The sequence below is a fragment of the Tympanuchus pallidicinctus genome, unplaced genomic scaffold, assembly GCF_026119805.1.
Source record: "Tympanuchus pallidicinctus isolate F22 unplaced genomic scaffold, pur_lepc_1.0 scaffold7, whole genome shotgun sequence".
In the NCBI taxonomy this organism is placed as follows: Eukaryota; Metazoa; Chordata; class Aves; order Galliformes; family Phasianidae; genus Tympanuchus; species Tympanuchus pallidicinctus.
This window is the reverse complement of record NW_026294791.1, coordinates 20,052,940-20,078,469: the sequence shown is the minus strand read 5'-3', so window position 1 is coordinate 20,078,469 and position 25,530 is coordinate 20,052,940. Positions and strand designations below refer to the sequence as shown.

At 37.4% G+C, this 25,530-nt stretch overlaps 1 protein-coding gene across 5 annotated transcripts in view; it reads left to right on the top strand.

Moving 5' to 3' along the window:
* Nucleotides 1–25,530, top strand: part of CAMSAP2 (calmodulin regulated spectrin associated protein family member 2) — a 72,255-nt gene that overhangs the window by 858 nt on the left and 45,867 nt on the right. For 4 of the 5 annotated variants that reach the window (XM_052666969.1, XM_052666967.1, XM_052666965.1 and 1 more), the window contains exon 2: nt 9,335–9,594. In XM_052666969.1, coding sequence (XP_052522929.1) covers nt 9,335–9,594 — 260 coding nt within the window. Of the gene's footprint in view, nt 1–9,334; nt 9,595–14,784; nt 14,911–25,530 lie in introns of those variants that run through there. The other variant, XM_052666968.1, reaches the window with a different exon arrangement.

The following is a 25,530-nucleotide window of genomic DNA, read 5'->3' as shown; positions in this document are numbered from 1 at the left end:
TGAGGGAGACATCTTGGAAATTTACCAAACTGTATTTTGTTGCTTTTCTTTTACAGCTGTAGTATGTGAATGGTTCAATTTCTTTGGATTAATAACACAGATTTTCTTTAAAAGCTGGCTTCAATGTTAGCCATCAGTGTCTTTACGCTTATTCTGTATGGAATAACAGGAAAATGTTTTTTCTAATGGAGCTTTCAAGCTTTTGAATTTAGGCCAGAGCACTGTTTAATGTATTTCAGCAAGGCTTAAGGTGTACCTTCGTTGTGCTTCTGGGAAATAGTGGAAAAAGTGGGGCTTGCAGAAAGCTGGTAGTTTCAAGGTGGCTAAATCTAGTGCAGTTTTACTACGTTTAGTGGCTGTTGAACAAAAATGCATATTCATCATGTAAGAAATCAAAGTATTGTTTTCATATTAAAAATTGCCAATAAATATTGCTTGTTTTCTGTTGTAAAAACTGGATAAGGATATTATGCTCTTATATAGGGCTTTGTCAGCTCTGTAGACGTAAGAGTTGAAACAGGAGTCATGCAAGTTCTTAAAAATCCTTGGTTCCAGATCTTGAGCCATCATTTTCTGTTTAGCTCAGCTCTGTAGGCTCTGCTTGTGGCTGGTTGGGTGCGTAGCGCTTTGGCAATTACATAACTCAGTGCTCTGAAACCCTGAAAGGCTTTTGCTGCTGGAGTTGGACAAATGCTCAGCCCGCAGCTGAAATGTCTCAGTTTATATTGGGTGAGTTTCTATTGCATGTGTAAAGCAACTTGCAGGGTGCTTCTCGGTTAATAGTGTATGGATAGGGTGATCCAGAACACATTCCTTAGCTCTTGGTTACTGTGGTGGTTCAGACACACCAGAGAAATGTCACTAGAAGAGGTAGTAGCTCCTTCGGACCTCAAATAATGCCATAATGTGAGATAGGAAAAGGTAAACAAACACAATCGTAGCATTTCTGATCTCACTAGTCTTGAATTTGATTAGTATCTCAAATGGCTGCAAAGAAGAGTTAGTTACTAAAGCAGGGAACGCCAGTATACAGGAGTTGCATGTTTGGAATACAAATGCTTCCTTTATACTTGGAGCAAAATAGAAGAACTGACCTTCGCCTTTCCTACGAAGGAAGGAAGTTTGTCGGGATTGGGAATTTTCAACTACCAGTTTTAGTTCTTTAGAGTAGGTCACAACCTCAGAGGTGTCTCCTATGAGCAACTGCTGCATGCATTCATATAAAGGAATTAACGGATTGTTCGTGTGCTAATGGGTGCCAGATCTTATTTCTTTTTTAATCCTTGAGATACTGGAATTCCTTAAGAAGGTGTGAGAGGTGGAGGATTTTTTTCTCCATCCTCTCTGAAAGAAATGACTGTTATTGATTTTGATTAATGAAAATGGTAAATTGTTGTGATCTTGTAAGCCTTCAGTGCATTCATCTTGTTGTATCAAATGGGTACATCTGTTAGGTCCAGGGGATGTATTTTGTGTTCTTAAGAGTGCATGGGCAGAATTGTACACACAGCTTGACTATGTGAAGGGAATGTCCTCGAAGACAAAAATTGGAATGGGTACCATTCCTTAAGGCTTAGTAGTAACTTTGTGTTTGATGATTGCTACGCACATCCAGGAACTGGCACCAATGGAGTGTTGTTGTTATGCTCTAAGGAACTGTGAGAACAGTCTGGCTCACAGCACAGGCAAGTCAAAGTGAGTTGTCTTACTTGTAAACTGTCTTATTAATTTAGGAGTATACTAACAGTCATCTTGAAGGCATCTTGTATGAAGAACAGTTGGGACGAAGAGTTGTTTTGTCCTTAGTGGGTTTTTTTTTGTTGTTGTTGTTTTTTGTTTTTTTTTAATTTAAACAGTGACAGTTGAGTACAGCACTTGTATATATGCATTAAGGAAGAGTGGGGTTTTGTGGCTTGGTATTTTCTTCAAGGAAATGTTAGAACAGGTCAAATAAAATGTTTTCTGACAACCAAAGGTAGGTGGCACAGCTTGTAGTAACTGAGAAGGAATGTCTGACCTTACAAATAAATTCTGTGAGCACTCATTTTCAGGATTAACTCCCAATGCTGGGAGTTAACCGCTTCAATTCAGAAAAACTGTTTTCCAAAGAAATAATTCAACTGTGTTGATGGCATTGTGTGATTTGATATGTGATTTGAACAACACGTGTTGTTCTGTATGCTCTGTTATAAAATAACAGAAGTGGATGTCGTTTTGGAATGTGAGGTTTTTTTCTTCTCATTCTACTGAAGTCACAGAAAATTTAGCTGGAAAAGCTCTTATTTGTCCACTGTCGTAAAGAGGCTGAGCTAAATATATATCAATCCTGACAGATGTTTGTTTATCCTTTTGGTTTTTTAGTAAAGTCTGTAATTACAGAGATTTGGTGGCATGTCTGGTAGTCAATTTGATCCTTATTTATCTCTAGATATTAAAAGAGCATAAATGTTTCTTGCCACACTGTAAACACATTTCTTCCTTGTCGTATTCCTGGAGGATGTGAGGGCAGTAGGTGCCTTACTTGTGCAACACCTTTCACATAACAAAAACAGTATCTGCTCTCTGTTCTGCTGTTCAGATGAAACATGGAGTTTTTTTCAGCTTAATTTTTTTTAAGTTGGGCTTTTTTTGGGCTTTTAATTTCCTCCCTCCATCTTTTCTGTGGTCTTGTTCTGCATGAATTCTGTAATTAAATCTTGATGTAATGGTCCCACTTTATGCTTAGCAGTACAGGGTATATGTGAAAAATGACTTCATCTTTCCAACCCTTAACAATCTCATTTATTCACTAGAATATGATGTTTGTCATTTTTGCAACAGCCTAGAATTGTTGACTCACTCAATCAGTGATTCATTAAAGCTCCATATCTTCTTCTCTGCAGAACTACTGCCTACTCAGTTGTTCCCATCTTGTAATTGTGTGGTTGTAGGTTCCTGCTTTGCAGCTATACTTACATAACTGCATCCTATATTCAGACCTCTTCTTCCACTTGTCAAAATAATCTCAAATTGTAATTTTGTCTACCGAAATGCTTTCAAACCCTGTGGAGCTTGCAATTGGTTCTCTGGAACCTTGGCCAGTATGACTGAAAATACTGGTTCTTGAACCTTGAACTGTACATTCTTTCCATTTGATAGAGAATCTCTGGTGGATAATTCTTAAACGTGATTTTTCATCCAGCCTTGCTGCCAGTTTTTTGTTACTAAGTTGAGACTGATCTCTGGCATTTATAATTGCGAGAATGTTGTGGGAACAGTTTTAGAGTCAGGCTAAGTCTGGTGCTATTCTACTTACTACTTACACAACATATTTTCCTGCCACAGTAATGAATTTCTCTGGCTTAACATGGTTCTTTTTTACAGGACAGAAGCTAAATAAAAGCTACCCAACTTCAGTGCTTGCCCTAAACCTTGCTTTTTTTTTTTTTTGCAGCAAAAATAAAGGAGTCCATGTGCCTTTTAACATTACATTTACCTCTTATAGGTGTCTCAAGCAATAGATCACAATTTGCATCATCTACAACTAACCATGAGCCAAGAAACTTAAAAATGGCTTTCTCCTGATGATTAATATTTTCAGAATTCAGTGTGGCTACTTACTGCTGCTTGCAGATGCTGCCAGTAGAGCCAGGAAGGGAGGAAATGAACATTGTGTATCTGACAGAAGCAAGTTGAAACTAAATACTCTCATCTGTTACCTGGAGTGGTGCAGGCCAGGACATCTCATCATCTTTCCCTAGCAGACCTAATTTATTTACATTTGCTCAGCATGACAGCTAGCAAAATCTTACACAAGAGTTTGGGGTATGAAAGCAAGTGCTTGGGATTTTTGTGGGGAAAACTACGTTTTGTTTATTTGTTTTTATCATATACACCAAAAAATCCTTTCCTTCATCTTTCTAAAATATTTAGTGACAAATTGATACTTTGGACAATCCTACTAAAAAGCAGTTGATTGGACAAACCAGCTGATTTGGTCTGCTTGAAGCTTGTATCAGTCCCATCTGTCTAACGTACATAAAGCTTGGACTGACTCTTTAAAAGTAACTTCTTGTAAGTAAAATACAATCAAATGAGCTTCTGGGCTTACCGGGTTTGCCAGAGACATTCATAGTTGCACACTGCACACATACAAATATGGGAAGGGAAATTAGTAAGTTAACAGTTGTCAGGATACTTACTACATGATAAACATCAGGTAAGGTGGCTTGTAATCAGTGGTTGCAGTGACTCCTTGTCATTGAGCCTGGTTGTCATTAAAACTGAAGAGCCTGTCTGCAGAAGGTAACACGAGGCAGCTACGCAGATGATGAGATGAAGCTCTACCCATTCTTTTCTGTTCCTCAGCCGTCATTGCCTTTACTACTGCAGCTATCCTGTAGCTGCGTTCTCGCAATGAGTGAGAGTCATCTGCTGGGTTTGTTTAGTGACTCCATGCTTAAAGGTGCTCTTGTTTTTCACTTTTCATGTATCTGTACAGGTAAAGGGAATCGGGAACTGCTCAGCTTCCCTGTGTGAAGCGTTACGTAAGTTCATTTATCCAGATAGCCGGTAGATTTTGATGAGCCTAAATGGATCCACTTGCATTCCTGAAGTGAATCACTTAATGTTTGTTTTGGTGAACCCAAGCTCTGAATACATGGTTTTGATGATCGCTATCTTGGAAAATGGGGCTGGGAGTCAAAATTCCTCAAGACTTGGAAGCAAAATTTAGCAAGCATTGCCCTTCCCACCACTCCCTTCTGTCCTCCCCTTTCTTGGTACAGTACATTATTACTGATTCAAATGGCAGTAATAAGTAAACCTTTTTGCTGCAGCGTTGAAATGCCTTTCTCTCATATTAAAGAGTTGTATTGCTGTAGTAGTTTCCTATCTGCTTTCCTTTTTCTTTCACTCAGTTGGAATCATTCTTAAGTTAAGACTGTCTATAGTACGGACACCAAAGTAGATTTTTCACCTCATGTCTACTTAGTTCTGGCTGAGAAAAAGTTTTCTTTGTGATTGGATGTGGTGTTCAAAAAGTTCAAAAGCTCGAGTTCAAGAAGTCTTTATCGCCTATTTCTGAAATAATTTCATTGTGTAGGATATGTAAAATACATCCTGCTGCTAGCAGTTATTAGAATGCTAAATGAGTGAGATGGGATTATAACTATTATCATCTTTTTATTTCTCATATCTTACTTATCCTGAAAATAAGTTCTGAAGACATTTATGCAAATAAAAGTTGATCCTTTTATTGCCAGGGATTATTTTAAGTTATTCTTTTGTTTATGAGGATGTGAATAGGTAGGCAGGTGTTGGTAAAGCAGCTGTTAAACCTTGCCCTTGCTTGGTATTTCCCATTGTGCTACTGAAGGCAGAATATGGGTCAGACTGACAATTAGTGTGACCCAGAAGAGCTTTTCTGATGTGATTTTGAGTGCTCCAAAAAAAAGAACTGAGGTCTGCATGGCTTATGAAGGTACTGTACAAGTTTTGCTTTTTTTTGCTTTGTGCTGTGTTTCTCTTTTTGTATGTGAGATAAGAAATCTTTCTAGAAACTGAGACCTATATGAAGTATATAAAAACAAATAACAATGCTGATATAATGGTACCTACCTCTGAAATGTACATCTTAAAGAAGCATTCTGTTGCTAGAAAATGTATTTGACTAATTGTTTATTAGTGTTTATTTCCTATTTTTTTTTTTCTGTTAGGATCAGACCTCTTGTTGAACGATTTGTGAAGCCGTAATCATGACAGGGAAAGTAATCCAAAAGACTTGCCTGGGGGCAAATGGCTTTTGTTTGCTTTAGTCTTTTTGCACAAGACTTCTGGACATGGATTATTCCAGTTAGTAGTGCAGGAGAATGCCAGAAAAGGAATACCTTGCAGGACGCTCAACCCTTTGCACCTTAATGGATTGTTTTTAAATTTGATTTAAGAGTTAGAAGTAGGGATTTGAAGTTTTTTATCATCTTAAGCTATTTGTTTGCTATGTCTGAGGATGGCATTAAACTTAGCTCATCGCCAAGCTGCCTTCTTGGTGTTATGTGAAGTGCATGGCTGGAAGTGCAGAACTGCTCTGGTGGCATCCAGAAACAGGAGAGAAGGATCTGTTTGCTTGAAGTGCTGTGACAGCAAATCCAAGAATCTCTCAAATTCAATTTGGTTGTAGCAGATAAGTGAAGAACAGAGATACTGAAATTCAGACTGACACAATTTTTGTAGGATGACCTCTAGATATTTGTTCCTAGGCAGAAGCTAGCCAAGTGCTGTGTAACAAAGTGGCGGACAGGTTCAACAAACCAAAAAGGAGAAATTTAATTTGAATTTAAATGGCATCGTTTTCCTCTTCCTGGTTAAAAGTCATATTTCATTATTTATGACTTTGTTTTCAACAGCATCAGTTTGAGCCATGAATTGCCAACCTGCTTTAAATGTAGGAGCGGAGGCCTTAACAAGCCCTTGAAGGTCTGTCCAAAACAGAATAACAAACTGAAATGTCTCCCCCTTCTACTGAGGAAGCTGTGAAAATTCATATGAAGCAACATTATATAAACCACCTTTTTTTCTGACTTGTTTTCAGTCTTCAGATGCTTGACAATCATGGAGGTCCCAGTCCCTCATGTCCAAATGACAAACGAGGCGCTGGACTCCTTGCTAGTAAGTAGAGCCTGAGTGACAGTAACTCACTCTGTTGCCTTACTGCTAAAGCATGCCTTTGTTCTGCAGAAAACTGTCACATCATGGAGTCCATTAAGATCTGGCATAAGTTCATCTACTGGTTTGCAGTAGGAAGTGGTTGAAGGTATTAGGCAGTACTTTGGCAGAATAAATCTGTGTTAAATCTCAAAGCTTTCTACAAGTAGATTTTTCTTAATGTGTTGTTTATGGAAGTCAGTAACCTGTAGAAAATGTCCATTTCTCTGCTGAGGTTTTACATAGTCATGTGGCTCCCAAGAATGATGCATATTTTAACTGGAACCCCTAATGTTTTTACCTTGTTAATATGATCCTGAAGAATAAGTAAGAAAAAGCTGGGTGGACACTTCTGTTTTTATTCTTAATGCAGGCATTCATCAGTCTCAAATTGTTCGCTGTTACAGTCTTAGGTCATGTAACTCAAAGGTTTATATTCATCCCTGTGGAAGCCTGGAAGCTTTCTGGAAATGTTTGTGTGTTAAATAAGCCTAGACTTTCCACATTAACCTGAAGAACTTTTTCCAAAGGAGGAATCCATGCTATATTCAAAGTTACAATTGGCTAAATAGAAAAAAAAAAAAAGGAAAGGTAGTTTACTTTAAAGCTTAAAATGAGTTCTTTCATTTGTTTTTTCTCTCTGAAGAGCATCTGAGGAATTGTTACATGAGCCCATTGTGTATTAAGAAATAATTACCTAGAGACATTTAGGATATTTTTCTAAAAGTATCCTGATTGTTAAATTTCCGTAATTTTCTGAGCTGGCGCGGCATTGCTCAGTGCCCTTAGTCATAATTGCTCTAAAAGACAGAGTATTTTAAGGTTGGAGGATCTAAAGAGTCACTAAGAGAGGCAGGGAAATGGCAAGAGAAGATAGCAGCATGGCAAAGAAATGCTATTGCGTGCCATTGGTACATTAGGTTAGTACATCTAGTCTATTGATGGGGGTGCTGATGTTTGTCTTTTTTGTTGTTGTTTCTGTAATCTTATTAGACATTAGACTTGTATTATAAAGGACTAGTTAGATTTGCTGGCAGCATATTTTGATTTGTATTCTATGATATGTTAGCTTTATTTATGGCTTAAGCAAATAGTACACTATACCTCTCTTCTCCTTGACGTTACAAATTGACAAAAAGCAATGTCTAAGCAATTTTTTTCTTTCTTTATGATGTTTACAGAATTACATGTTAATATTCCCCTTTATGAGTGTTCTAATGCAAACCTGAGGTACCTTCCAGCTCAGAAAGGGTTGCTGTTCATGTGAGCTTTATACAGCTCGTAGTGGAAGCATATGAGATGTAGTAGAATATGTATGAGGAAGAAGATGATCTGTCATTATCTCGTACTGACGTGTTCTGTGGGTTTTTTCCTCTCTTCTGTTTCACCCGTGTTGGGCCATTGACTCCACCCTCTGTTTCAAATCCTGTCGGTGCAGCTGCTTAGCCAGCTCAGCTGAGGAAACAGGGATTGAGCAGAAACAGAGTTGCATCACTGTTTTCCTACACTCTTTTTTTCCACTTGGGCTCAGGGAAAGAATCACATGTGCTTTCTACCATAATAAATGCCCTTGGCTTAACTAATTAAAAAAAAAAAAAGAAAAAAGAAAAAAAAAAGAAATGGTTACAGAGACAGAGGGGAGCATCTTGCAGAGCACGTCTGGAAATACAGCATCTGAAACTGAAACCGCTTCCAAGTAGTTTTCCTCATCACTGGTGACTTGATTTCATTTGATCTAATACCATCTTGAATTAATTTATAGCTTACATTTGCTATAGACAGTAAGAAATACACTCCCTCTATATTGTATTGTGTAAAGTTTTTAGAAAAACTATTGCAGATAATGTTGAGCTGCCAGTTTTGGAATTTATATCCCGGAATAAACTTGATAGAATCTCGCATAGCCTTCTGTTGGTACTAAGGTTCATTTTGAAACAAAAAATTTCAAGGAAACTCAAAATGAAGAGGCATGAAGAGGCAAGTAACACTTGAGCTCAGCGTTTTGTCAGAAGAAAGAAATCTATAGTTTTTCAATCTTTCGTTCTTTAAATTCTATTAAAACATACACTGCTGCGTGCTTAACTGCTGAATGCCGTCATGCTGTGATGTATGACCCTTGGCAAAGCAATAAGCAAACCTCCCTAGCATATATGAAACCCAGAAGGCTGCTGAGCAGGGATTTCTCCTTTTGTCTCTAGAATTTATCTTCGCTGAAATATCATGTTCCATTTCTGTTTTATTATGGTAATAGAGACAGGTTTTGTGTTCAAGTGGATGTTGTTTTGCCTTTGTACATCTGACCCATACAACGTTTTGCCGAAGAGAATCAGAATCTTTAGACAGGTATATGGAGAAGCCAGGAGACCTTAAATGATGCTGTAAACCACAGATGGGCCTTCTGGTGTGTGGCCTTTGCTGAGTGGACATCAGAATTTTTTATTTTCAAGTTTCTATTTACAGTTGAACTGCTACCTTTGTATGCATTTTTTTCCCGGCGTTTTACATTACAATGACTGAGTAAAGGTTTCCACCTTCCCTTGAATAAGGTTTTTGTGACTTAACTGTGAATCCATATGTTTAAACAAACAAACAAATCCTAGTGCTATATGTATTTTTTCTAATACTGACGCTTTATTATTTTTGGTCTTTCTAGAAAATGTTCCAGAAGAACTGCGAGAGCCATTTTACACAGACCAGTATGACCAGGAGCACATTAAACCACCTGTAGTTAACTTGCTGCTATCTGCAGAACTCTACTGTCGTGCTGGGAGCCTTATTCTGAAAAGTGATGCTGCAAAACCACTTTTAGGTCATGATGCTGTTATACAAGCTCTGGCACAAAAAGGCCTTTATGTCACTGACCAAGAAAAATTGGTGACTGAACGAGATCTTCACAAAAAACCCATTCAAATGGTGAGTGACAAATTTTGAATGTTTATTATGTTCCTTATTGTGTACTCCCTGTAACTGCATATCTGTTTCTTTTTAACATGCATGGCTTTGTTGAAATATTCTTCTTGAATGCTGTTAATTATAGGGGGGCTTATGGTTGTTTTTGTTTCCATCTCCTTATAGCTGTGAATGTATATGTATTTTTTTTAGTGCTAACGCTCAAAAACACCTATCATTCTGCTGAGTACAAATGTTACTTCTTTTAATATGATCATGGCAGTGCTGAATGCAGTGAGTATTTCTTGTTGGAAAGTGGTTTGAACACAGATATTTCTTTTTTCATCCTTACAGAAATTTCTGGTTAAAAACTTAATAGGAAAAACAAGTTCTGATGATACAGGCAAGTCAACCTAATAACATTCAGTAGTCACCAGTTACATATTAAGTCATTGTAAAACACACAACAGCAGTATATTCTTTTGTAAAGACTTAATAATAGTTTCCACGCTTGCTAATTAAAGCATTGGTTCAACAGATGGATGATTCTAGTACTAATCTAGTAAAGCAATGGATTTTCCTCTTCAATTGGAGCTGAAAGAATAAAATGTAGAAATGTGGCTACATATGGCTGGCCAGTCCTTTCCTTTAGATTGCGTATAAAAGGACACTCTGATAGAGTAATGTTTGAAGTGAGATATTTAAAAATAATTAAACCTATTATTTAATATAAAAAACAGTATGAGACTACTAAGGCTGAGATGGCAACATCCGTTCAAACAGAATTCTACTCAAGTCTGTTCATTTGAAATCACTCACTTTTTTCAACACTGCAATAGAATTACTGTTTCTACTTCACTCATGTATTTGTGGCACAATTTGGTATTTTCAGGTTAAAATGTATTGGGCACAAGGAACAAAATGTCTAATAGAGAAAGGACTTGCATAAGTTTTCTGTGATCCATTGGCTGAATTCAGACTTAAGCCTGTTCTTACCATCATCTTTTTTGTTTAAATCTATGCTCTGTAATTGGTTGACAACTGTTTTGAAGTCTTTTGATGCTTTTATGGTCAGTGACACATAGCTATTTCTAAAACGAAGGTGGGTGAAATTAGGGCAATGTTTTTATCATTAGCTCAGTAGCAGTATGTGTTTATTTGTTGTCAGCAGACTAACCAGCGTTTGGCAGAATATGACTAAAGATAACCTTTCAGTTCATCAATTGTTATTAGCTGGTAAGTTGCAGGGGCTTTGCAAAGGTCGGAAACTAACAACTAATTGGTAGCTTGAATGATCTCTTCCATGTGGAATTGCCTGGGAGTGTTAGACCTCTTCATTTGCATATTTTTTGGCTTTTAGAAGTGATGATAGTCAGTGTGTGATATTAAGACTGAACTCTACATCAGCTTTGTTTTTATTTTTTGATGGAAAATTCACTCCTTCTCAGAGAGTGCTTAACAGCTGAAGCTACTAATATTTCAACGTTAGTGTAATAAAACTAGTCTAAGCATTATTTCGTTATGTTTAAACAGTGAATCGGTTTGATTAATGAGTGCAGTTAACTCGAGACTTTGCCAGCCGCCTTTTTGAGATTCCTGTCTCCCTTTAAAAAGGAGAGCTCAATGAAGAACAAATGGTGTCTCAGTGAAAGAAGCTGTGAATATCAAATAAAATGTCTGAAAGCTTCATATCACTTCAGAATATTTGCAACAGTTATCATGAGATGCTGTGTTAATATAGTCATGAAAGTAAAAGCATTCCGGAGATAAAGAAACAAAATTCCTGACTGTTCATGTTTTTATGTGACTTAATGCCATTCATTATTTCGGGATGAAGGTTACTGACTTGCAGTCCAGAGTTGATGACTTTTATTTGATCTGTTTCTAGAGCAATTGTAAGAGGCATCTCTTCTCAGAGCTGTCAGTTGTGATACATCACTGTTCTCTAGCTTAGTTTGCAAGCATTTAATTCAGTCACTTATGTTACTTGAAATCCATTTCAGTGACAGTCTTTTATTTGCCTAGTGCTTGGGTGAATATTTGTGGCTTTCTCCTATTGTTTAGGTGCAGTCCAGCAAGCAGTTACTCAAGCATGAGTCTTGTAACAGATATCTGTCGGTAACTGTTCTGTCAATTCTGCCTGGGTCACTTGTCCCCATCTTGGTGCTGACAACTAATCCTAGAACGATAGAATGGCTTGGTTTGGAAGGGACCTTAAAGGTAGTTGAGTTCTAACACCCTGCCACATCAGGGACACCTCCCACTAGATCAGGTTGCCCAAAGATCCATCAAAGTTGGCTTTGAATGCCTCAAGGGATGGGGTATCCACAGCTTCTCTGGGCATTCTATGCCAGTGCTTCACCATCCTCACAGTAAATAATTTCTTTCCTTGTGTTTGAACTAAATCTACCCTCTCTTCTCTGATAGTCTGCTCCCAGCTTTCCTGTAGGCAGTCTTTATTGTGAAGGTTTACAACTGGGTCCCCACAGCCTTCTCTTCTCCAGGAAGGAAACCTCCAGCTCTCTCACAAGAGGAGGCCCCAGCTCTCTGATCAGTGAATCAGATGAGAGAAGTGATGCTGTTAGGCTGGCTCACAAGCAGCTGAGCAGAGGCCATGTGACACAGAACATCAGAAAACCCAACTGACTTGGGCAGGAGGGTATCCAAGTCTAGCATTGTTGCTAGAAGAGAAATAGTGTGGGAAGTGGAGTCTCAATTTATTCGGAGCCCAAGAGTTGTGATTTGTTGTAACATAACAATGTCCCTCAGCAAGTTCCTACCAGCAGAGCTATATCTTAATTGTAATTATCAACCTTTTTCCATGCTATGCAGTTTGTAAAGCTGACAGAATGATACACTATTTCTGGTCTTAAAATAATCCCCTTGATATCTTCTGATACTATTTCCTTAATGTTCCACATGTCACAGTTTCTCCAAGTCTTGGATAGTAAGTTACATATTCTGTTCTAGAGCATGAAATGGTTTTTCAATTTTGTAGAAGAGAAGATTGGTATGTGTAATTACCTCATGCATTCCTCTCTTAGGCCAGATTGTGTTAAACCATGCTCAGTCTAATTCCAAGTAATTTAATAGGAAAATGCATGGCAGTCTTTGTATTGGTTAGCTTGTGTTCCTTGTAGTAAAGGAAAAAGACGGTGTTTGTTTGAGGACGCTTAGTGTTTTCTGCAGAGATGTATTGCATTTCTAGAACTGAAAAGAGATGAGCTATCTTAGCAGAATGGGAAAGGAAGTTGAAATATGGAATGGTTTGCTCTAGCTTGCTTTACTTTTCTTGTGTGTAGCTGCAGGCAAAAGACTTGAAATTCCTTGTGCTGTGTTCGTGTTTGTAGCAAGGTGATGGCTGCAGTGATGAATTCTGGTTTACTTCACATGTAACCAGAGTATTTCCTAAATCAGGCACGTCAAATTTTGGTCGTCTTAATTGCCTACACAGCTATAACCTGGCCTTTTTCTAGGAGGTGCCTAATATAATGAGGACTTAAAAAAAAAAAAAAAAAAAAAAAAAAAAAAAAAAAAAAAAAACACCCACAAAAAAAACCTATGAGGTGGATGTGTTTCATTCTTTAAGTGTTTGGGTAAGGATGGATGCTAGTTTGCTGCTCAGTCATTGCTGACTTGACTGCATTGGCATCTAATTTGAGAAGCTGCGAGTTTTTGTGAGTATGTCTGTATATATGCACATACCTCCACGTATGTGCATGTATGTAATTTATAAATACATTCATTGGTTTCTTCCAGTGGAATAAATTTGGGAGAGGCCCTCTTAGGAAATGAGCAGACAGTAACAGGAGCAAAAGGCTTTCCTTAAAGCCCCTCCTGTGTAGAGGTAGGGAGGTCTATGTGGGCTCTGGTTTATTTCTGTTTCTTGGATTTGTTTTTCCAGTTCAATGGAAAGCCAGGTTTTATTTCAGGCTTGTTCTGATTTAAAAAATTGTAATTTAAACTGTTCCTGAAAGACTGCATCTTGAGATAACATTATATGTCATAACGTTCTATTCAGTGGTATGTCTATTTCTGTTCTCCATGTATTGCAAGCCCTTCAAACTTTAATTCTGCGTGTATTTTTGTTAGGTCATATTTGATAGGATCCTCCTGTTACTTTTATTCTTGGCAGGGGAGCAAAAGAACCAAGTAGCGCATTATAACTCCAGTTGGAAATTGATGTTGTTTTGACTCTGCTGCATTAGACTTTGGGGACGGCAAAAATTGTGGAATAGCTTGGAACTGAGACAATATTGAACTAAGAACCAGAGTGTTTGTGCTTCTGAAATCTCTACTCTGGTAGTGGGGGGGGGGAAAGAATTACCTGGTGCTTAGAAACTTTCTGAAAGCTAAGCTGCAAAAATGTGAATAAAGCTATTTATTTCAGATGGCAGATTCAAATTAAATTTAAAACAAAACAAAATAAAACAAAAAAAACACCAAAAAAACCCCAAACCAATGAGCAGTTCTTTTAAGAAGGCACTTCTGCACCCAAACTTTGACAACTGTAGAAATTAGCAACAGCTTAAGAATTCCTCTTGGTTCAGGTAGTTATGCAGTAATTTTTGTTTCCAAATGTAACATTCATAGATCAGTGCTCAAGCCAAGATTAATTTTTATATTTCCATACTGTTTTTTTTTCAACACCATTTATTTCAAAAGCAAAACTGACCTAAACCTTCATAATAGATGTATACACAAAGTGGGTAATTCATGCGTGAGGAAAGGAGGAAAAAATCCTTATGTCATCTTACTATTTTCAGATATAGATATTAATGTTACAAAAATATATATATGCATACTCTTATAGGACAAACCTGAGGAGGCTTCATCATGATTTTGATATTTAGATGGTGGTGATCTTTGTCAGTTTTTCTCAAGTTGGAGGAAAGATTTAGTGAGGAATTGAGCAACATTTTCTCTCCTCCAAATCCCTGTAACGAATTTCTGCTGCCTAGGAAAAAGAATTAAAAAAAAAAACAACAACGTTTTGTCTGCAGCTTGCTCTTCTGTAGGGAAACTGAAGCTGTGTAGTTACCCAAGCTGTGCACTTCTCTACTGTTTCTGTCAGGACCAAGTCCAATTAAACTTCAAGGTTGGGGTATGGGAACTGTTGAGTCACAGCCTGAACCATTGATTGAGCACCTGGGGAAAGGTCCTGGTCAGCCCTGGGAGCACAGGTGAAGGCAGTTCAGCTGTGTGACTGCAAGGGGTGGAGCCTGGCTGCGCCTCTCTTAGAGCTCATTTAAGGGCTGACTGCCAATGGGGGAGGATCTTTTTCTGGAGATCCTTCCTTAATGAAGCTTCCCCCTGCAAACCTGGAATCTTCTGATGCAAGTGAGCAATCTTCTTCCCTTCCTTTACAGCACTTTTCTATTGTGCTGGTCCTTAAGTCATCGCACCTTTGTTGTAACACCTTTCCCATCATTTTGGTCTGCCCAGTTGCTACAGGGGATGGTAGTGAAAAATGATTACGCGCTAGTTTTAAACAGATATTTATTTAAGGATGGAGGGAGAGAATGCAAACAGATGCAGTAATGTTACAGGCTACTACCAAACTTGCACCAAAAATGTATCAGAATTCAATAACAAAGGCAGGAAAAAGGAATCAATATATGTGTGTGTATGCATGCATGTTTTAAAGCACACAATTTTTTTTTTAAAGGGAGCATATTTCTTGGGAACAAAAAGCATTTTTAAATATTTATTTCTTAAATAAAACTTAATGACTAGAAAAAGGTTAGTGCATAGTGTATATAAATACTATCTCCAAGAAAATGTACTTACAAATTTTTCTATGTATAATGGTTTCAGTAAGAAAATAATTAAGAAAAAATGAGGAGCCCTGCACTAAGTAACTAAGTGCAGTGCAATCAAAAACAATTCCTGAGTAAACATGAACTTTGATTTGGGAAAATAACGTTGCAGGAAAAAAAAAACATTTACCAGCTGGGCAATGATCTTAAAATTAAATCCATGAGTAATTGCTTTGGAAAATTACTCTCATTGATCAGGAAATACTTAAATTCTCCATATACCTGAAGTTTGTCATCCGAGATGTTCAGGGAATGAGTGTCTCTAGTGAAACTGCAGTGATAAGTTCATAATAGCTGGTAGGGTTAAAAATCTTTACCTTCTAAAAGCCAAGACGTAGTATGTGTAAATGGATTTTTAATATGAAAAGTACTAGTCTATCATCTCAGTTGTTTATCCATTCAGCTGCAAATTATTTTCTTTTTTGAAAATGTCTCTTGTGAGGCAGTCTGGCAATAATTCTCTTAGTAGTAGGGAGTAGAGGCAATTCCTGGGGCCTTAACCAGTTCAGCTGTTCTGCTGTCTGCTGTTAAGTTAGTCATCGCCTCTGAAGCGTATGGAAGTAGAGAAGCACTCAGAGCTAGGATCTGCATCTTTTTGTGGCTAAGACAAGAGGCAATAAACAGTTAACTCATCCTGCAATCCAGATTTCTGATCTCTTACAGAGTGCATTCATTTGAAATGACAGCCCCTCACCAGAGGAATATTTATCCTTGATGAAGGACTCCGTCGGCTCACCCAGTGAGCTTGTAGCTACATGCTGCAGCCTCTGTGTTTTCACGCTGCAGAATTCCTTCAACTCTGCAAGGCAACAAGGAGCATACTACACACTTCACAGAGCAAAGGAATAGCATGTGGCTCTGCTTTCAAGAATTTGTTTTCTGGTTTTAGGCATGATGTAACAAGTTTCCATTTCTGTGCAATTGTGAATTACTTGCTTGTTGAGGGCATATAAGATCACACACTCAACATGAGCCAGTAGACATAATAATATGTAGGATAAAACAAAAGAGTTTAATGTTAACTGACTTCTGATACTGAAGTGTCTTGCGTAAGAGTATGTTTCACAAAAGAGTAAACAGTAAGCAAATGTAGTGATGAAGTAGAACCTGAACTTAGAATTGCTTTATATTCTTAGGGTTAGGCCTTACAGAGTTTAAAGCACTGCACAGATTAGGTCAACTGTGGTTTTGGGCTGGAATAATATACAATGGAGATGTTGCATATTTTTTCTTGATTACTTCTGTAGACACTGAGTTTCTTTGTACAGGTTCCTTTCAGAGATCTCATTTCCTTGATAAGAGTGATCCAGCGTTTTTGCTGGTTTTGCGTCAGGTATTTGCACGATAGTAACTAAAGGGAGATGGTATATCTGTTTCACATGGTAAATCAGCATCCCAAAAGTAGCCTAGAGACTGTTGGTGGTGTTATGTGCTACGCTTTTATGATGCTTATTCTGCTTGTACCTTGGCTAAGAACTTAGTATCCCATGTATGCCATGCTGTTACGATGACTCATAGGCTGGGTATTTTGTTCTGCCATCTCTTACTGCTGCTTGTTTTTGAATTGTTTGTCTTACAGTTTTTTTTCTGTTTCACGGAAATCGCAGCAGTGATTTTGGGGCTGTTTCTAGAGTGTGCTTGTCTAGAATTGTCTATAACCTCTTGTGTACAAAACCAGTGCAGATTGTAAATACGAGTTGTTGGGTGTTGTTTTATTTCCTTAATTTTCTAGGACTGAAGAGTGTATTTAATCTAGATATGTTATTTTTCTGAGAGGTCGGTATGTCTGTTTATTTGCTTTTCATCCTTTCTTCAGTGCTGAAGATAATTAGTATGGGCCGTAGTCAGGTTGAGTCACCCTTGTATCTCTCTGAGCTATTGTCAAAAGAAACTGCAGCCGAAATAAAGTTTCATAGCTAGGTTGTTCTGTGCTTATTTAGATCCATGGGCATCCTAGTCTGTGAGTAGCTGAAAAGAAAAAATTGTAGAGGACCATTACTTATTAGAGACTTCTTATGGGAGATAACAGACATTAACTTTTAGGGTATCAGTTTTGAAATCTGTTTATCAAAGACAGTAGGTCTTGATAGGAATTAACTCTAAGGAACCACATAGATATCAATATCAGAAATTTGCAGAAGAATGAAGTGATGGCAACGTCCTTTGCAACACTGATAAGATTTGCATGAAATACCTCCTCCCAACTGGTGTGGCAACTGATACAGAAGGCAGCTGAGCTCCTGGTGTCAAGGTTGTCTTGACATCAGGTTGGCTTTGTCCTACAAAGTAGAAAGGTAGGAATTGTTTGCTGCTCCTTTCCAGGAACTCTAGTGTTGGGATGATAGAAGTGCAACCTGCTTATTTTCATGTTTTCAATATCCCCGATAAAAGAAAGCAGAAAGCTTTCTGTATTTCTTTAGTTTTAATTTTCATTTTGTTTTTTATTTTCCCCCTCTTGCATCCTCTATTTCAGCACGAAAGTCTGAGTAGGATTTTGGCCTCGTTTGTGATTCCAGCAATATATCTGATACTTAAAATTTCTATCAGTAAAAATCCTTACATGTAAGATAATGAAATCCAATTGTTCTTCAGAACACCTTGTAGGATTCTTTTTGGCTGAACAGAACTACTGGATAAAGTCTGTTATTTGTATTGCACTGAAAGTATGTTATCGAATCACCGTAAGATTCCTGCTTTATGAAGGACTCAGTTTTGGTTTTTTTTTTGCCAGAGGAAGGAAGTTCAGTTCAACATACAGAAGTAGTGACCAAGTACCTTATGCTTGTTCTGACGTGAAGTTGTGGTGACTGTTTTTCTTCTTGTGTTAAATGAGGAGAGATAATTGCAGCACATCTTGCTTCAATTAATGTGTAGTAATACTAAAACCAAACTGCTGTAGTTGAAGTGATAATGGGAGATAAAAAGTGAGGTATACCTGGAGAGAAGGTAATACTTCTTTCATGAAGAATTCAAGTAGTGCATTGGTTTGGGCTCTGTTTTGTTCACTTCCTTGCTGATTAGGAAATTGAATGCTGCTATGGCTAAAAAAGTAGTTGGTATTCTTCTGCCTTAAGCACTCTGAAGTCTTGAAGCAAAAATATTCTGATTGCATTCTTGTTCTGTGTTCCTTCTTACTCTGCTGTTTATGTCATGCAAAGAAGGGGAGGGGAGACAACGAAAACAGAAAAATCCCAGAGCCTCACAAGGGAAAACAGATAAAAGGAGAGACAAATAAAGAAAACTGTGAAAAATTTAAGCTTCTGAAGGGTGCCAGATTCTGTATGAGAAATGGTTTCTGAACTAGTTGGGAAGTATTTTAATTAATCTGGGAAGAAGTATTACTTTATTAAACAGTTAAAATTATGTTCTCTGTTTTATTGATGCTGCTTAAGTACTGCTTTTCAGCTTTTGGTTGCGAGTTTGCTTCTATGGCCTTTCTTTGTCTTTCTTTATTAATAAACTTTTCATATATTTAGAAGTGTTCAGAAATGTTCTTCTGTAACTAAGCTGCTTCTGAAAGGAAAATCTATGAATTGTTTTGCAGACTACCTAGGAGATTTTTTCTTCATGGGTTTGTTTATATTATGTGAAGAGAAGACTTTGCTAATATGCTTGTGATGGATAGTGGAGAGCTAACGATCCTACATGTTTGTAGTATGCAGTTGGTTCGTTAGGAGCAGCCTTTCTTCCTATTATGGGAAATAGTGAGCCGCATTTAGCAGGAGGTACGGATCTGTCATGTAAACAGAAGGAGAGCCTCACTACCAGCTCAGTGCAGTACATAGACACGTGGTGAGGCACAAAACCACATCCAATGCTGAAGGAATACAGAAATACAGTTGAGACTCACTGTAATGAAGCAACTGTTTCGATGCAGTACAAAAGAATGCTGCTGATCTGCATTTCGTAATCCACGTACAGGAACCTGGTAGTCTGTTCTCACGTGCTACGGTGACAGTGTGCTCTGTGCTGTTGTATCATAACATGAAAATCTTTGTTGCCTTTACCTTAGTTAACTTTTTGCAGGATCAGCCTCTTAATTGTGCTGTCTCTGTAAACGTGGAGAACAGTTTATTCTGTCCCCTGAAAACTGGACCCAGGTTACGAACTGGGACCTTGTTGAGGTTGAAGGGCTCAACAGATACAGGATGCGTTTTACAAACTCTGGTATGCAGTGTTCTCTCTCTGTCCCTCTCTCCTTCACATGTACACACAGACTGCAGCTGACATGTAGCTGACAGGGTGACATTGTACGCTCGTATTCAGGTGCTTATGGGCTCTAATCTCAGTACCTTTCTTCTGACCAGCTACTTCACTGTTTTCCACCCTAAATTGTTGCAGAAGACAGGCATAGCCCTTTTTTTGGTTGCTTTGCTCCGTGTTATTATTTAGAAGTTGGATATGCTTAGATCAGTACAACATGCTTTGGTGGAAAAAACCTGTGCTTGATTTCTGAAGGGCATGCAGTGAAGGGAAATAAACATTTGTAAAGGCTTCCTATTCCATTATGTAGTAGTGGTTCTGTAAACTTGAATGATGAATTTGTGTTTTATGAAGGGATGAATAATCTGTAAGGAGCTCCACTCGCTTCCAATAGTTTTGTTATATTGACACCTTTATTGCTCTATAGGGGGAGAAGATGCTGAGAGGACTGAGTGGGATTATATCCTAATAGATAAAAGGAGAGCAATGGAATAGATTAGAAGCTGATGAAAGAAAGGGAAACTCAGTTTGGAATAACTTTTATTCTCTATTCCAGATTCTGTACTTCTCCCCACTCCCCTTTTAAAAAAGAGAAAAAAAAAAACCAAAAAAACCAAAATACAGCAGCTCCTATTTAGAAGTTTTCTGTAAAGGCATGTTTGTATATATGAAGCAAAAAAAATTATTTTTTTCATGGAAATTTTGTAAATGTAAATTTTCGTGGAAAAGCTGTAATCCAGTGTAATTCGGGATATCATTCTATCAGGAAGCTTCAAAACTTCTGTACTGCTAAATTACTTGAAGTAATTTGAAGAAATTTGTCTTAACATCTATACTTGAAATAATGAGTTTTCAAACGCCTTTTTTGGTTGTATTTTCCACAATAGGAAGAAATAGAAAACAATTCATAGTGTGGTGATGGCAAAGTAACATAAGACAGTAATGGAATTGATGAAGAGGGAAGCACAGATTCTAATGAAGAGCTGCTGAAAACACTGATGCTGAAAGTCCTGCTCAGTTCAGTTACTGAACTTGCTGTCAGTTTTAGTATGAGAAACAGAAATTGTTATCATAATTAACTAATTCTGGTGTCTTTGAAGGTGTTATGGTGTCCCCAGGTGTTGTCTCCTGTGTTTTGGGGTTTTTTTCTTTGCTTTTAATTGTTGCCTTTAGTTGGAACCACAGATTGTGCTTTCTTTAAGTCAGAACACGCATACACTACAAAACTATAAAGTACTTTTGGAAAAAGAGTAAATATTTCCATATGGCTCTGGGCATGGAGGGGTAATTTGTCTGATTTTTTTCCCCAGAACATCCGGAGACTGAGAACTTCTGTTGCAGGCTACATATGGCTTGGTGTTATTGGCCTGTACTGGTTCTAGGGAAGGGAAATTGCTTGCTTGCTTAAACAAATTTGATGTCTTAATGACTTAAACACAATTATGCTCTTATCATACATGTAGCTGTAGTGTCAAATAGGTTCTTTTTCTCAAGCAAGTTTAAGCTTTTATTAAAGAAGAAAGCAACTTTATTATAAATATAGCTTGCTTTTCTGTTTTCTATTGAGCTAAAGCAGAGTCTTCCATTTCACTGTGGCTTATGTGATTCTCTTCTCAGCTCTCCCTGCCCTGCTTGCTTTACTACTTTGCTCTGTCCTCTTGCTCAGTTACCTTTTCCATTGATTTTGCATCCCTTCAAACCTGATCACTGAAGAGACTTTATTTCAGATTGTTGAGAAAACTAAATGGTAAAGAATGGTGAGATAAGTCAAACCTGTGGAGTTTCTTTTCAAGGTTTGTGTATTCATACATCATTTAGGGTTTAGAGTTGAATTGTCAGTTTAGCTGATCAGATTATAAAACTATTTCATGTATCTAGCATTAAAAATTGTGTTTAATGAGAATGTATTAGCATCATCAGATGCCCTACATTTTTCAGTTACATTTATAGCTGAGTTTTTAGAAGTACTTAAGTTCCATTCATTCATTTTGAATTAGTGTTATCTTATTTTAACAAATCAAGCTACTTTTTGACCTTGAAGTGATTTTGCATGGGAGCAGGGGGATACGTGTCCTTATAATTATCTGTGTTGTCTGCTGACTTTCAAAAAACATTCTTCCATTGTTTTTGTTTCTATTCTCTTGGAATGTCCCCAGTGTTCTTGCTGTTGCTGAAAGAATAACGCAACATATGCAGAAAGATCCTCTTAAATTGTTTGTGATTTGTTCTTTTGTACACTTTTTTGTTATTTGCTCTGGTCTCTGAACTCAAGATGTAGCTTTTCCATGAAATTGACAGTCTTTCAGGTAGTCCAAAGGCTATTAATAATTAATACAGTCTTCAGAAGAGACAAAAAAATACAAGAGACAACTGGTCTTAGCAGAAAACAGAGTACAGTTCAGATATATGAGCTGTCTTTCATATTGCATTATTTACATCTCTGCTCCCCTGAAATTATTAGAAGAAAATATTTTAGGACTAGACATTGTAGCAATCATGTATTAGTGCTGCACATTCCCCCCGATTGAATTAACTATAAGTGACAGTGCAAGCCAGTTAGGAAGAGGTTGCCTTTTGTGACCCTGGAAGCAGTAGCACATGCAGCAGATGAACTGTGGGAAATCGAGTATTGAACAGCTGATAGAAATGGAAGGAATAAATACATCCTTGATTGAACTAAAATGAGTGATGCTATGTGCTCCTGTTAAATGAGCTACCTTAGGCATAGCTTTATGTACTTCATCAAGGAGTCATGATTAATGTCTTGTCTGTGAATTGATAAATAAACTTGCTTATCAGTAAAATGCTTAATATAAAAATGAGGTTATGCTTTTGAGACAGATTGGTGACTGTGCTTTAACGTCTTAATGTAAATGTGCATCTCACGTCACCCCTTTTGTCTTTCTTAACAAAATTCACCTATAAAATGTCATTGTTACTAACATAATTTCCACCAGCTTAACATTGAATATAATTAAGGAGGGCTACCTACGGAATTACTGGGGGTCTCTTTTGCATATGCAGTTCTTTTAAAACACGCAATTTCTTCCAGGATGGCTTGGCTAGAGGTCTTGTTAATCAGGCCACTGTTAGAATTGATCTTGCTTGAGTTGATCTCAGTTGTCAACACTATCAGCAACCAATCATCTTTTTAAGGCTGAAAGGCAAAACAGCAGCACAAAAGACTGCTGATGCTATTACATTCTCTGGGGTAAAAATTGCCAGTTTTTCATTCCAATTTCACCCTTCTTTCCTGTATGAAGATCTTGGTTCATAATTTCTATTATTAGACAGTGATTATCTTAGCATCTTTGTGAATAAACTGAAGTTCAAATCATGCAAGACTGATTTCCTAATATTTGAAAATTTATTACTACTGTTTCTTTGATTGTACTCCCCTTTTTATCTTATACAAACTGTAGTTTTCTATATTTTCTCTGAAAATTATTTGATCTGGAAAAATGCCATTCTTCTGGTGTAACCACTGACTACATTTACCTTTTAAGTTTTTCTGAAGATGTACATTACTGTTTTTGTTATTCTTTGTACCCTTTCAGTATCTTTCCTAACTTGTCTTTCAAATCAATTTAAAATATGGTCTGAATTTGCAAACTTAATTCAAGTCAAGTGATATTTTGTTTCTCTCTATTGTTCCATTTATTGGATAGCCCATATCTATATTCTCCTGGTTATCTTACCAATTCTTTCTAGTACAAGTTTTTACAAGTGTATTGGAAATAGCTGTGAGACTGGATGAGGGAGAGTCAAATTTACTCATCTGCCAAAGGGAAGACTGAAATGCTTGCCAAAATCTGAGTTGTGATGAGCTTCCTTCCTGGTCAATGTATTGAGAACAGCTCCAAAAAAGACCAGCAGGATTCAGGTTTGAGGCAAAATGGGAGAGATTAGATGGCTCAAGATGAGGGCTGGGTGGATTTGGAATGAGGGCTGGGTGGCAGGGGAAGAGAAGTTAGTGCTGAGCAGAATGCATACATCCACAAAGCTCTGTTGACATAGAGCAGCATAACATCTCTTTCCTCCTTTGTGTTACCTGAAGATAAGTAGAGTTGAGTGCTTGGAGATGCTTGTTGAAGGTGTTTCAGTTAAGTTATCCAAAAGTTACCCATGTCTATGTGCACCAACCCCAAAAAAGTAGTGATGTCCAGATCTGTGTGTAGGCATGGTGTGATAATGTATGTTACCAGAAATATCTTTTCCAAAAGGATGATAAGTAATTTTCTCCTACAGTGCAACTCCTACCTCTCCTCCTCTGTGCTTCTTACAATGACATTTACGTAGATGGTGCTTTTCAGTTTAAAGAAACACACTGCAAGTCTGCTGGTGACTGGGCATAGCGTAATCGCTTGGCATATTATCATAGTTTCTTGGACAAAGTAATGGTTTGCGATTAAAAAAGGAAGTTGGAATATATTAAAGGAAATCACATGGTTCAACACTTTTTTTTTTTTCTATTTCTTTAATGGTTTTCTAGTCTTGCATTGAACTGATAGTATAATGCTAGTAACTGGTATCAGTACAACTAAGTCTGCATGGAAATCAGTGATAAAATGTGAAAACAAAGGTTGACTTTGAGAACAAAAAAGGTGAAAATGAATTCTGTGTTGCACAGCACAGTGGGATGCCTTTCTTTGAGAAGTGTTGGATTGCTGCCCTCTGTACATAGGAGAGGGAGAGAAGTGTTTTTTTTTTTTTTTCAATTTCACTTGATATTCATCAAAATACAGGATCTACAGAACAAGGAATTTGGTTTTCTTGACAAATCTGGCATTAAAATGTCTTCAGGACTTTGTCTTGTACTGCCAGCAATACTGTAAGTCAAATAGTAACAGATGAGGGTCACAACTTGAGTTTGTCTAAACCAGTATTTCATTAAAATAGCAGGCCCATGTGCAGGGCAGACTGATTTGAAGTCTTCTGTTTACAGAATAACTGGCACTCCCAGGTAGGCTATTTGTTTAGCACATCAGAGGTTTTCAGAGAATTTTATCTTTAAGTATTGCTTGAATATGCTAAATGTTGAGGCATCTATAATGTGCAAGTATTGTAAGAATTTTCTTTAGCATAATTGTTCTGATTTATATTTATTCTATGTTTTGGATGATCAGATAGGCTACAAGACAGTCATGTGTATTGCCTATTAGTTGTGACTAAGAAATATACTGTGATGTTTCCTCTTGAATGAGAATTATATATCACTTTCTAATGGTGTCCATATCATACTACTATTGCAGTACTGACTTCCAGGTTTTGACCTCCCTGTGCAGATGGTCAGCTTTCTAGCTTTAATAAAGTTTTCCTTTGGGTACTCAGGTAATAAAAGTTAGAGTTATTGCCTTTTATTCTAATGTATGGTAATTCAAGCTATTGTCTCTTCTGCAAAATGTTCAATAATGTATCTCTTGAGTAGACCAGACAAACTTCCATTTAGGGGTTATAGAATATGAATGTTTGTTAAAAAAAAAAAAAAAAAAAAAAGGAGCTGATGCCATTTTGCAACTTGATTGAGGAGGTTCTCCTCTCTTTTTTCCACTTTAAAAATGTGATTTAATAGCTGAGGTGAGGCATCAGTTTGTGCTGCTGAAGCATCGGATCATTCATTTTGCTGAAGCCAAGACTTCAGCATCGCATGAAGCACTTGTATGGTTTCTGGATATGTGCTCTGACATCTCTTGTGCTGGTAGCAGAGGTTTCCAGTAACACTACTGATAAGTACTGCTGTTCTTGGAAGTGCAGCCGACGCATACTTTCATTCCAATAATAGATATCTTAAGTTATTGGAAAATATTTTTTTGCAAATGAAGGTGTAGGGTTTACCATTTTTCATAGTTTCTGTATTTTGTTCTTCTATTCGGCTGTTTTCTTTGTTTTGCTTCATGTCTGTCTCAATCTCTTACTAGGCTTGCCTGGGCTGGGGAGA